General features: G+C 47.2%; 1 protein-coding gene across 2 annotated transcripts; it reads right to left on the bottom strand.

Annotated features, from left to right (window-relative positions):
- Window positions 1-844: 844 nt before the first annotated feature.
- On the bottom strand, window positions 845-4,925 carry GPR3 (G protein-coupled receptor 3). 2 transcript variants are annotated; one of them, XM_079989083.1, is made up of 2 exons: window positions 4,546-4,925; window positions 845-3,198 (listed from the first exon to the last, which is right to left on the bottom strand). In XM_079989083.1, exon 2 carries the CDS (start codon window positions 3,180-3,182, stop codon window positions 2,193-2,195), a length of 990 nt encoding a protein of 329 aa, XP_079845209.1. In that variant the 5' UTR covers window positions 3,183-3,198; window positions 4,546-4,925; the 3' UTR covers window positions 845-2,192. The 2 variants fall into 2 exon arrangements, with proteins under 2 accessions (XP_079845209.1, XP_079845210.1); XM_079989084.1 differs by lacking the exon at window positions 4,546-4,925 and adding an exon at window positions 4,441-4,533.
- Window positions 4,926-16,277: the final 11,352 nt, after the last annotated feature.

The raw sequence follows: 16,277 nt of genomic DNA, 5'->3' as shown, positions 1-16,277 counted from the left end.
TTGGATATAATCCATGTGGTTTTGTGTGGCCGAAGTAAACTACCGTCACCACAATGCTATGATTTGAGAGAGTCTTAAATGAAAACTGCACATGCTGAAAGGATTTCTTTCCCCCTTCAGGGGTGAACAAGATCATAGCAGGGGTGAACAAGTAGTTGTGAAGCAGAGGTCCCATAACCTTTTAGATCTTGTGGGGGTCTTTGCAAGCCAGAGGGACTGTTGTGGGCACCCCACCACAACAAAGCACACCCCACTACCCGTTCTGTTAGCTCTAGTGGGATGTCAGTTTGAAGTCTTCAGTGGGAAGAAGCGTGGGGAGGGCCTCGGGGGGGGGGTGTGCATGTGTGCCCGTGGGCACCACGTTGGCAACCCCAGATACTACTTGGGGAAGAGAAGGGCCATGTTAGTTGTGTGCTTCACAGCTTGAAGTAACACACACGGCTGTTTTTTAAAAGGGATCTTGTTCGTGGCCCATAAGACCATAAAATGAAGATCTGAAATTAACAACATGCCCCACTGTCTTTGCATGTAATACCTACATTCTCAGTGACAAGAATAGCTCTGTGCAGGAGGGTTGTGGCAATACTTTGCTGGTATTTGCTGTGACTCAACTCCCAGAGTTTCATATCCAAAATGAGTTTTTGCTGTCAAGGTGTTTTCAACCTGAAATGACTAAACAGGCTGCTGTTTGTGGGTGCAAGGTAGGGGGAAACAACAGGTTTAGGGGTGAGAACGCACAGAGTTCAGCACAGGAGCTCTTTCAGTCTCTGCAGCTGGCCCTGGAACAACCTCTGCCATCTGCAAAACAACAACCACACCCCCCCAAAAGCAGCAGGCAGCCACATGTATCACAAAATTATCTTTATTTCTCTGATGGCTGTAAACAAAAGTGTACAGTACTTCTCAACTCATACAGAGCCTTTTCTATAAGCTGCTCTGCAACACAGTAGTAAAAACATCAGATTTCCAAAAGTGCCTTGTTACATTAATTTCCTTGCCAGGATTTGTGCAAATTCAGAGGAGCAGGGGAGGAAATACAGTATATAGATCAGCTTGCCCCAGCCCCTTCCTGGATGTTACTCGACAAAAAAACCCCTAGATGGCCAATGCTTGGGACAATGGGAGCTTTTGCCCAACAACATCCGGAGGGCACCAGGTTGAGAAAGGTTGATTTATAGACTATGTGATCCATGGTTTCAATGTTGGCTGTTCTGTTTCCCCGTAGTCAGAAATGCCCCCCCCCCTCCTGTGCATGACAGTTTCTAGTGCAATGACTGTGATCCTTAAATCACTTATTTTAGAGTATTACCTCTGAGGTTCATGATAGCACAATCCTAGGCATGCCTACTTAGATGTAAGTCCCACTGGGTTCTGTGGGACTTGCTCCCTGGTAAATGTGTCTAGGATTGTAGCCTTAGCAACATATTAATCTCTTTCAACTCACATTGTTTATAGCTAATAGTTATACATTCCATTTGTTAATACTGGCTTTGCTAGACATGCAAAATAATCCTCCTCTCTCCCTTTTCCCCCACCTTCGTATTTTTATGTGCATTAAAACAGAACGAACACCAGAGGGCAGCAAAATACAGAACAGGGGAAAATCTATTTTGTTTCTAAAATCTGGAAAATACAAATAAATAATGTGTACATTTATTTTAGAAGCTGGCGAATTTCGGGTCTCTCTCTTCTTCCATCAGTTGGGTGGGGTGGGAGAAATAAAAGATGGAGAAGGGGATACAATGGAATTTGTTTAAATGTAGAAAAATATTTTCTGAAGATCTGAGGTAATTAAGGCTGTAGGAACTCAAAAAGCAAGGTCAAAAGGTCTTGAGGTTTCTTCCCATTTAAGAAAATAATGCATTACAAAGATCTCAAACAAACAACTGACATCAGATTTTGAACATGTAACTAACACACAGACACAGACACACACACACACGCAAACACACAGACACACACACCAATCTGTCCGAAACACGTTTGTGTTTTGTTTTTTAATGTATGGATTAAAAAAATAAATGATATATATTTCTCTCTTCTTTCCCTAAGTGAAAAATAAATAAAAAGATAAAACGGCAAGTTCACTCACATAAGGGAAAGGACCTTGGGAAGGGGAGAAATGAAGGAGGGGGAAAGGATTTTTGCGAATTAGTCTTTGAGCAGCGCAGGATCCTTAGGAGTGGGATGACTCAGACGTCACTGGGAGATCTGGACCGGAAAGGCATGGTGGAAGAAATGCAGCCGCAGCAGATAGTCCACAACACTTTTTGGATTTCTTGGTTCCTGAAGGCATAGATCACAGGGTTGATCATGGAATTGTAGGTAGCCGGGAGTATTGTCATATAGGTGTAGAGAGCTGGGTACGTGTAATCTCCAAGGAGGCAGTAAATGGCAAAGGGGAGCCAACAGGAAGCAAAAGTCCCCAGGATGACAGCCAAGGTGGAGATGCCTTTCCTGGTGGTGACGTAGTGCGAAGTGGCCAAGAAGTGTCTCTGGAGGGCAATCTGCTGTGCGTGCCTGCAGACGATCTTGCAGATCTGCACGTAGAGCTGCAACATCATGGCAAAGACCATGAAGAAGGAGATGGAGAGGATGATGAGGTTGTTCTTGGTCAGGGGTTTGACGATGCTGCAGGTGGAGTCGTCCTTCAGGCAGTTCCAGCCCATGACGGGCAGCAGTCCGAAGCAGATAGAGACCCCCCAGGTGATGATGAGCATGATGTACGTCCGGGTCACCGTCCTTTCCGAATAGTAGGTCAGCGCATTGTAGAGGGACAGGTACCGGTCTATGGTGATGGCCAGGAGGCTGCCCACGCTGGCGGTGAAGGAGCACACCAAGAGGCCCACCGTGATGAGGTTCACCACCTGGGACTGGATGCAGTAAACAAAGGCAAAGTGGAAGATGAGGCCCAAGCCGGCTAGCAGGTCTGCGGTGGCTAAGCTCCCGATCAGGAGGAACATCGGAGTCCGGAAGGCAGGGGTGTAGAAAATGATGGCCACCACAATGGCATTCTCGCAGGAGATGATGGTCCCGGAAACGCAAAGCACCACGTCCCAAGGATTCAAGGGAAGAGGAGGAGGAGCTTCAGAGAGATACAGGGAATTGCTGCTGCCATTGCTGGGCAGGAACCAGCCGGGCTGCTGGTCTTCAGTGGCATTGAGGCGCACCTCCTCTTTCATGCTGTCCTCTGATGACCTGCAGTGGCACAAAAACACCCACTTAGCGTCCTCTGAGACATGATGGAAATCGGCAGGCATTTGTAAGTGTCTGGGGACCAGAGGGGGGGGGTGTGTGTTGATGGAGGTGGGTGGGGTTTTTAGAACCAACTCCAGCCTTTATGGTGCTGGGAATCAAGGCAGAGGCAAACAGGCTGCCTTTCAGTGCTGAGGTTTGCTGCTGGTGGTAGGAGTGCCCATCAAAATGCATCCCTGTTGCACGTGATGGCTGCATGCTTCTTATCTATGGTCTCTGGATGGGATATTTCTGGCAAGGGCCTGTCATTGTTTGCCTTCGTTCTCTCCCCCCCCCCCCCCCAGCCCTCCTTTCTTTTTTCTCAAATAAAGCCATGAAGATAAAGGATAGTAAACAAAATGCCACTATTGTTTCTGGTCAACGTACGCTTCCCCAGATTACATCATCACTGCGTACCTGGCAATAATCTTCCTTCCTTCCTTACTTCACCCCCTCCCTTGCCCAAAACACACACAGACTGAGCTCTCTCAAATCACCGACTTTCCCCAAAGTTTACGCAAGACTCTATAATGGAAAACTGTAAGACGGCAATGATGCCTTACAGCACAACTCTTAGGCTGATTACAGTCTTTTGGCACCAAAAGCATCACCGGTGGATTTGTAAGGTCTGGCAGCAGCCTGCTCATCTCAGCCTTTGCCACGGAGCTGACATTGCTATTACATATGCCAAAGACCCGGTTTTGCTCCCTTTTCTTCTTTGCTTGTCTGTTGTACTAACCCCCAACACTTGAGTCTATTTGGTCATCATGCCATGTCGAGCCTAGTAAAATTCAGGCAGTTGTCTATTAGAAATTATTTCCCCCAAATTCACACTGCAGAGCTACATTCTGGTTTGCTTCCTGGAGACAGGGCTACGGTGGGGAATGCTATATGTGGGTGAGAAAGTGAGACAGAGGTTTGGGTGCTTCTAAACCCCTTCCTCTCTTTCCCCGGGGGGGGGGACTAGGAATGCATGCACACCATACCCCTTACAGAGCTACAATTCCCAGCACCCTTAACAAACTACAGTTCCCAGGAGTCTATTTTGGGGTGTCCTTTAAATGTATGGCATGTCTGCAACCCTGTCCAGGTCTACTCAGAAGTTAGTCTCATTTAGTTCACTGAGGCTTCCTCCCAGGTAAAGGCATAGAGGATTGCAGCTCTAAGGCTTAATTTTTAAATGGATTGGGGGGGGAGGGGTCTCACCTTTTGCATTGGGAAAGGGGCTTTGATGCAGAGAAGCTGGTCTGTCCTGAGCGTGTCAAATACTGCGGAAAAGCGGAGGGCGGCGATGGTGGCGGCGGCACTTACCTCGGGTGATGTTCCAGAACAGGAGGCTGCACATTCAATCGGGATGGAGGGGAGGGGGGTCCGCTGCCTTGCGCGTCCGATTGGGTGGCTGCAGGACAAGGAATCCGCCTCTCTCAATGCAGATGCCCGCGGTCCTCCTATACCAGGAGGGCTGCGGACTGCAGGCTCCGTTGCAGCTGCAATCCGAAGAGCAGCGAGGCTGGCTGGCAGGCAGACTGGCAAGGAGAAGCGCGGAGTTATACTTGAACAAGCCCCCTTTTTGAGGGTGACTCACACTTCAGGCTTTGGGGCTGGGGCGGCTCCTCACTTCGCATGTCTTTCTCCCGGGTGACGTCAATGGGCGGCGGGAGCCAATCACCTGGCTGCAGAGGATAGGGGCGCGCGCGCGCCGTGTGGCATAGTAAAGCTGGAGAATTCCATTCATAAAAAAGGGAATGTATGCAAAATAACAACAATAATAATAGACAGCACCGCTGGGGCTCTTGATGCGTAACCAGCAGGTGCCTCCCCCCTCCTCCCCCTCCTCCTCCTTCCGCCCACCCTGCCCTTCCAAAGTCCTCTACGGAAAAGGAATTGTGAAGGGAGGAGGGGGTGGAGGAAGAGGCTCCCCATCCCCAGGATTCCCCGACCGGGAGCAGCACTGTGGTCCAAGCAGGGCCGGATTTCAGTCTTTCAAATATCAGCAGTCCCCTCTGCTGGCTCAAAATTCGGCACCTCCCACCCTCTCGGCATGTCCTCTGTTCAATTCACTACGTTATAGTTGTGGCACCCGCTAGGCTGGGTGCCCAGTGCTGTGGAACCAGTCATGCTGCCCTAAATCCGCCTCTGGTCCAAGGACGTAATGGAGGGAAGAGCTGGTGGTGTGGCTGGTTTATGATGCTCCAGGTTAGGTCTCTACGAGGACGAGGCATGAATGGGACAAAACATTTCGAGCCTCAGGTCCGACTCGCCCATGAGGCAAGGTGAGGCAAGCGCCTCAGGCGGCAGAATCCACCAGGGCAGCCGGTCCAGCCTCCAAGAAATGCATTGCCTGCTGCCACAGTGACAGCAACAGTTGTGGAATAACTCCTTGGAGGCCAGATCTGCTGTCCTCTTGGCAGCCTCTCTCTTGGCGAATAGGAGGTGCTGCCTCTCTTCTCCCACCCTTGTTTGGGATGTAGATCAGTATATGTCCCTAAACCTCATGCCCAAGCAAATGTGGAAGTCAGATCATGGAGATTCCCTATCCTTTTATCTCCCACCGAGGGCATTTTGATTCATCTGCAACACTGAGTGTTGTCCCTCAAGTTGAGAGCATGAACATCTCTCCATGGGATGGTTTTACTGATCAAAGCTTTACCTCAATTTACTCTGTACTTAGATGCTGGATTTCTGCCTGTGCTCCTTGTCTGAAGTCTTTGGGTATAGTTCTGCATGAGCCTGTGTGACACAGGTAGGGAAATTGTGGCTCTCCAGATGCTGTTGGAACCACAACTTAAATTACCCCCAGCCAGCAAGGCCTCTTAGGTTGAGTTGTAGTCCAACCACCTCTGGAAGGCCACCTCTGCTCTGTTGTGGGACATCGTGCCTGAGTTGATTTTAAAAGGTCTTCTGACCAAATCTGGCCTTCTGAATGAGCCTTAAGCAAGAACATAAGAGGAGCCTGCTAAATTAGGCCAACAGCCCATCTAATTCTGCACTGGAGGAGAGGGCTGCAGCTCAGTGGCAGAGCATCTGTCTTGCATGCTGAAGGTCCCAGGTTCCATCTTCAGCATCTCCAGGTAGGGCTGGGAGAGGATCCCTGCATAAAACCCCGGAGAACCAATGTTTGTCGGTGTAGACAGTACTGAGCTGGAGGAGCTTCATAGATGTTCTTCATCCTGTTTTCACAGCTGCCAACCAGCTACCTGTGGGAAACCCTTCATATCTGTGGTCATGTAAGGATCTTATTCATCAGTCTTCATAGACTCTAAATTGGATGGGGCAAACTCATTTTATTCCAGCACCGTTCATCCATTTGGAGGTCCATTTTTAAATAGCAGCAGCAAGGGCTTTGACTAATTTGGAATCAAGGCACTCTGGCTGATAACAGTGTTTTGCAGAGCTGCAATCACTGCCTGATTGTCAATCCCGGTCTCCAGGTAATTTGCTACAGAGTTGTATTCCCCTTCATTAGCTGCATTACATCATTGTGCGGCTAAAGGGAAACGTGCTTGAATCTACATTTTCAGCCTCTCTCTCTTGGGCTACTAAAAACAGTGAAATGGGATGGTGAAAAGCCTGTTGGAAATCCAAAACTCATTGCTCTGTCAAAACCTTCTTTAATCTGGTGTCCTCCAAATGCTTTGAACTACAACTCTCGTAATTCCTGACCATCAGCCATGCAAGCTGGCGCTGATGGGAGTTGGAGTCCAAAACAGTTCAGGATGCTGCAATGTGATTACTGACAGGAGTGAAAACTTGCCATAAACTTAGGGAAGTGCTGGGTGAGATCCCATGGACAGTAATACTAAAAGGAAAGGGAGTTCATGATGGCTGGGAGTTTGTTAAGAGGGAGATAGTAAAAGCACAACTTCAGGCAATACCAATGAGACGGAAACATGGAAGGTGCCTAAAGAAGCCAGGGTGGCTATCTAAAGAACTTTTAACTGAGTTAAGATTAAAAAAGGATGTGTAAGAAAAATGGAAAAGGGGGGAAACCACCAAAGAGGAATTCAAACAAATAGCCAGCATGTGTAGGCACAAAGTCAGAAAAGCTAAAGCACAGAATGAACTCAGGCTTGCTAGAGAGGTTAAAAGCAACAAAAAAGACTTTTATGGGTATGTTCGTAGCAAAAGGAAGAACAAAGAAACAGTGGGGTCACTCAGAGGAGAAGATGGTGAAATGCAAACAGGGGACACAGAAAGGGCTGAACTCCTCAATGCCTTCTTTGCCTCAGTCTTCTCCGATAAAGAAAACAATGCCCGACCTGAAGAATTTGGAGCAAATGATTCAGCAGAGGAAACACAGCCCAGAATAACTAAGGAGATAGTACAAGAATACTTGGCTAGTTTAGATGTATTCAAGTCTCCAGGGCCAGATGAACTGCATCCAAGAGTATTAAAAGAACTGGCAGATGTGATCTCAGAACCACTGGCAGTCATCTTTGAGAATTCCTGGAGAACAGGCAAAGTCCCGGCAGACTGGAGGAGGGCAAATGTTGTCCCTATTTTCAAAAAGGGGAAAAGAGGGGACCCAAATAATTACCGCCCAGTCAGTCTGACATCAATACCAGGGAAGATTCTGGAGCAGATCATTAAGCAAACAGTCTGTGAGCACCTAGAAAGGAATGCTGTTATCACCAATAGTCAGCATGGATTTCTGAAAAATAAGTCATGTCAGACTAACCTGATCTCGTTTTTTGACAGAATTACAAGCCTGGTAGATGAAGGGAACGCAGTGGATGTAGCCTACCTTGATTTCAGCAAGGCATTTGACAAGGTGCCCCATGATATTCTTGTAAAGAAGCTGGTAAAATGCGGTTTTGACTATGCTACCAAAGGGTGCTCATCAATGGTTCCTCTTCATTCTGGAGAAGAGTGACTAGCGGGGTGCCACAGGGTTCTGTCTTATTCAACATCTTTATCAACGACTTGGATGATGGACTCAAGGGCATCCTGATCAAATTTGCAGATGACACCAAACTGGGAGAGGTGGCTAACACCCCAGAGGACAGGATCACACTTCAAAACGACCTTGACAGATTAGAGAACTGGGCCAAAACAAACAAGATGAATTTTAACAGGGAGAAATGTAAAGTATTGCACTTGGGCAAAAAAAAATGAGGGGCACAAATACAAGATGGGTGACACCTGGCTTGAGAGCAGTACATGTGAAAAGGATCTAGGAGTCTTGGTTGACCACAAACTTGACATGAGCCAACAGTGTGACGCGGCAGCTAAAAAAGCCAATGCAATTCTGGGCTGCATCAATAGGAGTATAGCATCTAGATCAAGGGAAGCAATAATGCCACTGTATTCTGCTCTGGTCAGACCTCACCTGGAGTACTGTGTCCAGTTCTGGGCACCACAGTTCAAGAAGGACACTGACAAACTGGAACGTGTCCAGAGGAGGGCAACCAAAATGGTCAAAGGCCTGGAAACGATGCCTTATGAGGAACGGCTAAGGGAGCTGGGCATGTTTAGCCTGGAGAAGAGGAGGTTAAGGGGTGATATGATAGCCATGTTCAAATATATAAAAGGACGTCACATAGAGGAGGGAGAAAGGTTGTTTTCTGCTGCTCCAGAGAAGCGGACACGGAGCAATGGATCCAAACTACAAGAAAGAAGATTCCACCTAAACATTAGGAAGAACTTCCTGACAGTAAGAGCTGTTCGACAGTGGAATTTGCTGCCAAGGAGTGTGGTGGAGTCTCCTTCTTTGGAGATCTTTAAGCAGAGGCTTGACAACCATATGTCAGGAGTGCTCAGATGGTGTTTCCTGCTTGGCAGGGGGTTGGACTCGATGGCCGTTGTGGTCTCTTTCAACTCTATGATTCTATTATTCTATGATTCTATTACACCTGTGCTCAGTGATCTGAATTGGCTGCTGCTGGGTGAAATTCAAGGTTTCTCTATTACTATATACAGCCCTTAACAGTTTGGGACCTGTTCCCTTTGAAGAATTGCTTTACCCTATATATGCCCACTTTGATTGGCAGAAGTGGCTCTTTCACACTTGCAAGTGTGGCAGCACATACATCATGTAACTCCCAGCCTATTGATAGAAGGCAGGCATCTTTGCTGTACAGTTTTTGGCACCTCCTAAAAACTTTTTGTTTATGCGTGCTTGCCCAGGTAAACTTAAATAACAAGTCTTGCTCAGGTATGTAAATCTGACATGTATGTTAACACTCCCCCCCCCCTTGCCCCATGCATAAACCTTTTAGGAAGCTCAGAGGGGTTTACAGAGGCCTTCCTCGTGATCATGCCTCAAGGATTAGATCTGCCTACTTCCTACTCTGCTGGCCAGTTGCCCATCTCCCCTTCTTGGGCAAGGTTCTTGAGCGGATGGTCACAGAACCAGATCCAGGTGCTCTTGGAGGAAACTGATTTTCTAGATCCATTTCAATCAGGGTTTAGGCCCAGTTCTGGCACAGAAACTGCTTTGGTCACCATGATGACTCATTTTGGGAGAGAGAGACAGGGGAAATGTGTCCCTGTTAATTCTCCTCAACCTCTCAGTGGCTTTCTGTACCAGCAACCATGGTATCCTTCTGGAGTTGGGGATGGGTGGCCCCACTTTGTGGTGGTTCTGGTCCTACATGGATGGTCATCTCCAGGGGGTGATGCTTGGGGCGTGCCTTTCATCCCCATGGAGTCCTCAGGGTTCAATTTTATCGCCTATAATCTGTAACATCTATATGAAACTGCTGAGTGGGGTTATCCAGAGTTTTGGAGTGCGCTGTCAGCGATATGCTGATGACACACAGTTCCACTTCTCTTTCACATCTACAGGTGAGGCAGTGAAAGTGCTATACCATTGCCTTGCCTTGGTAATGAACTGGATGAGAGACAACAATCTGAAGCTCAATTCAGGTAAGACTGAGGTGCTGTTAGTGGGTGATTCCTTAGACTGCATGGATGGCCAGTTGCCTGTTCTTGATGGGGTTACATTCCATCTGAAGGAGCAGATATGTAGCTTGAGGCTCAAGTGGCCTCAGTGGTGTGGAGTGTCTTCCATCAGCTTTGGCTGGTGACACAGCTGCCCTTATTTGGACAGAGATAGCCTAACTTCTGTTTTCTATGCTCTGGTAACCCCTGGGTTAGATTACTAAGGTAAAGGTAAAGGACCCCTGACAGTTAAGTCCAGTCGCGAACGACTCTGGGGTTGCGTGCTCATCTCACTCTATAGGCCGAGGGAGCCGACGTTTGTCCACAGACAGTTTTTCCAGGTCATCTGGCCAGCATGACTAAGCCGCTTCTGGCGAAAGCAGAGCAGCGAACGGAAACGCCGTTTACCTTCCCGCCAGAGCGGTACCTATTTTTCTACTTGCACTTTGAAGTGCTTTCGAACTGCTAGGTTGGCAGGAGCTGGGACCAAACAACAGGAGCTCACCCCATTGCCGGGATTCGAATCGCCAACCTTCCGAGGCAGTTCGGAAACTTCAGCTGGTGCAGAATTCGGCAGCCAGGCTGCTCACTAGGACAAGACAGTTTTAGCATATTCCACTGAACCTGCCTTACTTTGCCATGTGATAAGGCTGCCCCTGGGGTCTGAGGCCCAGAAAGATCTGGGAGGGACCATTTCTTGGTGGTACATGCTTTGCATGCAGAATGGTCTCTGGTTCAGCCCCTCCCATCTCCATTTAAAGGAACAGGTAGCAGTAGTGGGAAAGAACTCTGCCTGAAGCCCTGAAGATTTGTTGCCAGTCCAAGTAGACGTGGTATGAGGAATGTTTGGCTCTCTATGACATCCCTGAATGACAATATCCATCAGCCCCAGCAAGCATGGCCAATAGCCAGGGATGGTAGGAGTTGTAGTTCAGCAACATCTGAAAGGCCTGAATTAGAAAATACTGAGCTAGATTGAGAAATTGATTGACCTGTTATTTGGAACTTCTTAGCTTAACCATACAATTTATTTTCATGACCTTTTAAGATACCCACCCCAGGACAGACTACCAGAGTCAATCTGACCTTAGGATAGACTTCCTTTCTACGTCACATAAATCATTGGTGTGTGCCAATTCTTCTCACTACAGACATCTCAAGCAGAGTGGAAGCTCGTGCTTCAGTGTGAATGGGGTGGACAATCATCAGTTTAAAATAACTCCTTTTCAGAACTTTTCCTGGAGGTGGAGGTGGGGAATATCTTTCAAAATAGAACATCCTAATTGAGATTATGATGCATCATCTGTCTCCATCTTTTTATTTTATATTTTTAACTAGTGACTCTACCACTGAAGCGAATGAAATGCAATATATCTCCCTTTTCTTCAGCTGGTGCTTCTGCCAGAAGAATATCAAACAGCACCAGTTATATAATAGCCCACTGCACACCATACATGTGTAATTAGATGCCACCAGAGAAAGCAGGCAGGCAGTGGAAGGAACACCCTTTGAAGTATTTCGGGATGATGATCTTGAGTGCTCCCGTATGCATAATGGATTTTTAATTTTTTTTGGCCTTGAAATAAAACAAGGGGTTGGTCACTTGATCCTGTTGTAGGTGTCGCCTGTGGGTCTGTTTGCAAGGCTAACAACAAACCGCCCCAGGATCTTGATCACTGCTGAAGATTCAAGTTGCTCTGCGAGGGCTACAGAGCAGGGAGCTGTCTGTGGTGCTGAATATCCATTCTTTGACCCAGCAACTCTGAATGAAAGGCATTGCTAGCTCCAGGGCTCACCTTACCATCAAGCAAAATGAAGCCGTTGCTTCAGCTGGCAGATTTCAGAGTGGGAGGCTTCTCTTCCTGCCCCATATTCATCTCTCCCCAGCTTTAAATACTATGCAGTCACAACCCATTTTTCCTTTTTTGGGGGGAAGCTTCTCGTTATCTCTTGGATATTCAGCCCCTTGGCTTCCTAGGGAGAGTGAATTTGGATATCCTTGGGGTTTTTTTTCTGAGTTATGGGGAAACTTGAAAGTTCCAGAACAGACCTGAGGATAAATGTGGCCTCCTCGTCTTCTCTTTCTGGCCCCCAGAACTCCTTTTGGGTGCTTTTTACATGGCTGGAATATGCTCTTAAAATCAGATCCTGCTTCCTGCTTGCCAGATGGAGGATAGGGAGGGGTGTGGGAGTGTGGAAAAAGCTAGCCTACTGTTATGAAGGTAAAATCCACATTTGTTGCTCTGCCTGATTTTTTGACCCTGCCCACCACTGGCATGTGACCCTCTGGCTGAAAAGGATTCTCTACTTGGGCGTAGCCAAGTGGGGGCACCCCCCCCCATCAAGTAAAACAATAGAAATACTTAACTGGCTAATCATGTTGGTTCTGCCTCCCCCCCCCCCCCCAACAAAAGTCCTGCCTCCCCCAACCAAGTCCTGCTCCCCTAACAAAAATCCTGGCTACGCCCATGATTCCCTACCCCTAATCTCCAAACCAATCACAGTGCCAAGGCAATTTATTCCCTGAAATTTGGAGCTGAAAAACAGCCTGAGTGATTTGGAAAATAGAGTAGGGAATCTCTTTTTGGAGAGGGGGAACTAGAAATGAGGTGAAGTCAAGAGAGCTTTGGAAAGGAAGTTACAGGGTGGGGCAGTGGAAATCAAGTTGGGAATCTGGACCAGCCTTTACGGCAGCTTTCCTGCAGCTGATTTAGCCCTGCAGTGTTTTACTGGAAGTGCATAAGAGAGAAAGATGAGGGAAGAGTGCAAGATTTAGAGGGCAACTGTTTTTGCTTAGGAGTTTCAACATACACGCTGCTCTTACTTGTTCTTCCCTCGCTGTTCCTGCTAGCAGTGACCAGTTCACATATTTTCACATTCTAATATGGCTTATTGGGAGTGAAGCATGCCGAACCACACTTATTTCCCAAATTTGGGAAATGCTGTCTCTTTAACCCCATTAAAGTCTGGGAGCACATTGTAAAGAATGCCATCTGCCAATGGCTCTCAACATGATACCGGATTTTCATTTATTTAAAATATTTGTAGTCTGCCTTTTGGGATAAAGCCCTCCCAAGGTGCCTTTGAACACATACATTAATAATAGAAAATGCTAATGCGTCAGGAACATAGGGATCTGCCTTATGGTGAGTCAGAACACTGCTCCATCTAGCTGTGCACTGTATACACTGGCTGGAAGTGGCTTTTCTGGGATGTCAAATGGGAGTCTTCCCAGCTGGAGATGCTGGGGATTGAGCCTGGATCCTTCTGCATGCAAAATGGATATTCTACCACTGACTGAAGAGCCTTCTTCCCCTTTGGTCTTCCTCCACCTCACTGTTGCCTTCTCTGTTCTCTTGTTTCATATAACTGTAGAGTTGGAAGGGACCACAAGGGTCATCTAGTCCGACCCCTGCAACGCAGGAATATTTTGCACAACATGGTACTTGAACCCACAACCCTGAGATAAAGAGTCTCATGCTCTGCCTACTGAGCTATCCCAGGCAAAGGCTGCCATAGAGGGAAAGAGTGGAGGACAGAAGTCGTAGAAGATGCCGTTCTCAATTTTTCGCCAAAAGGAAATTAAGAAGGTGAGTGATGCTGCAGGGATTCACTTCATCAGTCACCGTGCCCTTCTGACCCCCCCTTTTAATTTTCTTTAGAGCAACAATGCCAGAAAAACAGCAAAAGCAGCCTTTTCTGATACAAGGTGAGTTGAGGATACAGGGTGAAGCCAGGTCAAAACAATTAAAGGAAATACAGCAAAAGAAATCAAGGAAGGAACCAAGGAAGGATGGTTGTAAGGGGCCTCTGAAGGTTAATAAATGAAAGCATTGCCTCATCGATTCCTCCAGATAAAGGCTGTGCACATATCACCAGCCTAAAATTGAGCAAGGTCATGTGTCCATGTCCCCCCACCCCTCTGCACTTCAAATTACATTTGCACATTAATCATTCATTCATTCATTGGATGTATAGGCCACCTTTCTGCCAAGGCACTCAAGGCGGTTTACAATCTTAAAAGAATAAAATAAATGCATTATAAAAAATGAAGACTGACTGTGGAGTGTCTCATGGCTTTCTTTGGGAAAAGGTCAATGGAAGCTAACCATGACATCACACTGACTCTCAATAATGAAAAAGAACAGCTTGCAGGAGCTTATGGGAATGGGAGTCCAAAACACCTGGAGGGCACAAGGCTGGGCCAGAATCATGTGCTCATGTATAACATGCTCTGGGCCCCAGATATGGCAAGGGGGCTGAAGTAATCCAACACACACTGGTGACTTGGACCCAGATCTTCCTGGTCTGAGTCCAACATTGGTATTTGCTAAACTGCGTCACACTAGCTCTCATGCTGGCACACAGGGCAACGCTATGTAACTGTCAGTCCGACACCCTCAATGGGAAGCCGAGCACCTCTCCTCCAGACTGATTTGTATGGTGATGCTGCTGAACGCCCTCGCTCACTCTCTCTCTCTCACATACACACACATTATAAAAGAACAGAGAGTGCTCTGGTTCAGGGTGTCCTTGACCCTCTTTGTGCATTGTCATGGTGCTATTGAGCTCAAGTCACAATACGCTCTTTGCACAGACTTGGCTGAGTGTCTGGAATCTACACAGCATGTACGAAGCAGGCAAGCACAGCAGTGCCTTGTAGGGAACCAGTGGAGAGAGCTGGCTCTGCAAACACCATCTCATTAATCTGCATGAAGCTGAAGCAAAGCCTTTTGGTGACGGCTGCATCTCAGACCATCCCGCCATCACTAGGGCTGTCATGTGTGTGTGTGTGTGTGTGTGTGTGTGTGTGTGTGTGCGTGCGCGCTTTGACACAAATCACAAATTATGGGGAAAGGGCAGGGAGTTAACTGCAAGATCTTCAGCAGGTGTTTCTGCACCAATGCTGCAAGCATGGAGGCAGAGCATAGTCATTATGGCTAGTAGCAGTCAATACTCTTGTTCTCCATGATCTTCTTTTGAAGCCAGTGTTGTTGAACTTCATCTCCTGTTGTCCCTGACCATTGGCCATGCTGGCTATGGCTGATGAGAGCAGGCTCTGACAGCATATGGAGGGCACCATGTTGGCTACCGCTGCAATTGTTCAAACAGGCAGTAACTAGAGCATGGATCGCTGTGGCCTTGTCCAGGAACAGTCATAACTGGAAATAGGCAAGCCGCACCACGGAAGTCCCTTGTGCTGCCACTGACAAGGTGAGCTGTAGATCAGCCTTTACCAACCTGGTGCTGCTCATGCAAAACAGAAAAGTACAGGTAAATGTGCTTCATCTGCATAATATATTCAGTTGCAAAAGTGGAGCTTTACCCATTGTTTCAAGCCTTTGCAGGACGACGCATTCTATTCCTATGCAGGAAACAGTTGCCCGTTTCTATAACTCTCAACCTACCACCAAGCCAGATTAATTAAAGACTCTTGAGTGAAGAGAATCCAGTGCTTTATTTTCCCCCTTTACATCTCTTAACAAGTGTTTTGCTTCTTAAAATAGTAACACCAACTTGCACCTGTAATTAAGTTGCTTCCCTTTTTGAGCCAGGCAGCTGATACTAATTGCTGAAACTTTCCAGGTGTTCATGTTTCTTCCTTTCCATTTTCTTTCTCATGAGGGATGCCCTGTATTCAACAACATCAGAGCTTAATGGGGAAACCTCTGCTAATATTATGTGGGATGCTTGTCTGAGAGAGACTTGCAGAAGGCCACACGGAGAGCTTTATGTCCGAGAGAGGATTTGAACCCTGGTCTCCCTAATCCAAATGCAACACTCTGCCAACCACATTGCTCTTGATTTTAAAAATTGCTTTATTGTTGACTGTCCTTGCTGTGGTTAATTGCCTTGGGTGCTTTGTGTCAGAAGGTGGGTATAAACTGAAATCAATCAATCACACCAGATATCATATAATAAAGAAAACTGTAAACTGGATCATTCCAGCTTTGATCAGCCTCCAGGCATAGGCAACCTCAGCCCTCCAGATGTTTTGGGACTACAATTCCCACCATCCCTGACCACTGGTCCTGTTAGCTAGGGATCATGGGAGCTGTAGTCCCAAAACATCTGGAGGGCCGAGCTTGCCTATGCCTGCTCTTATCCCATACCTAGCGAGCATGGGTTTGAGTGGTTTTCCACTTGCCTTGCTCCTGTCC

The sequence above is a fragment of the Podarcis cretensis genome (assembly GCF_951804945.1).
Source record: "Podarcis cretensis genome assembly, chromosome: 8".
Taxonomy (NCBI): domain Eukaryota; kingdom Metazoa; phylum Chordata; class Lepidosauria; order Squamata; family Lacertidae; genus Podarcis; species Podarcis cretensis.
The sequence above is the reverse complement of the archived record's forward strand: the minus strand, read 5'-3'. Positions and strand labels throughout refer to the sequence as shown.

Coding starts and splice junctions, on each gene's coding strand:
- GPR3 (XM_079989083.1), bottom strand. CDS start 3,182: ATGAAAGAGGAGGTGCGCCTCAATGCCACTGAAGACCAGCAGCCCGGC.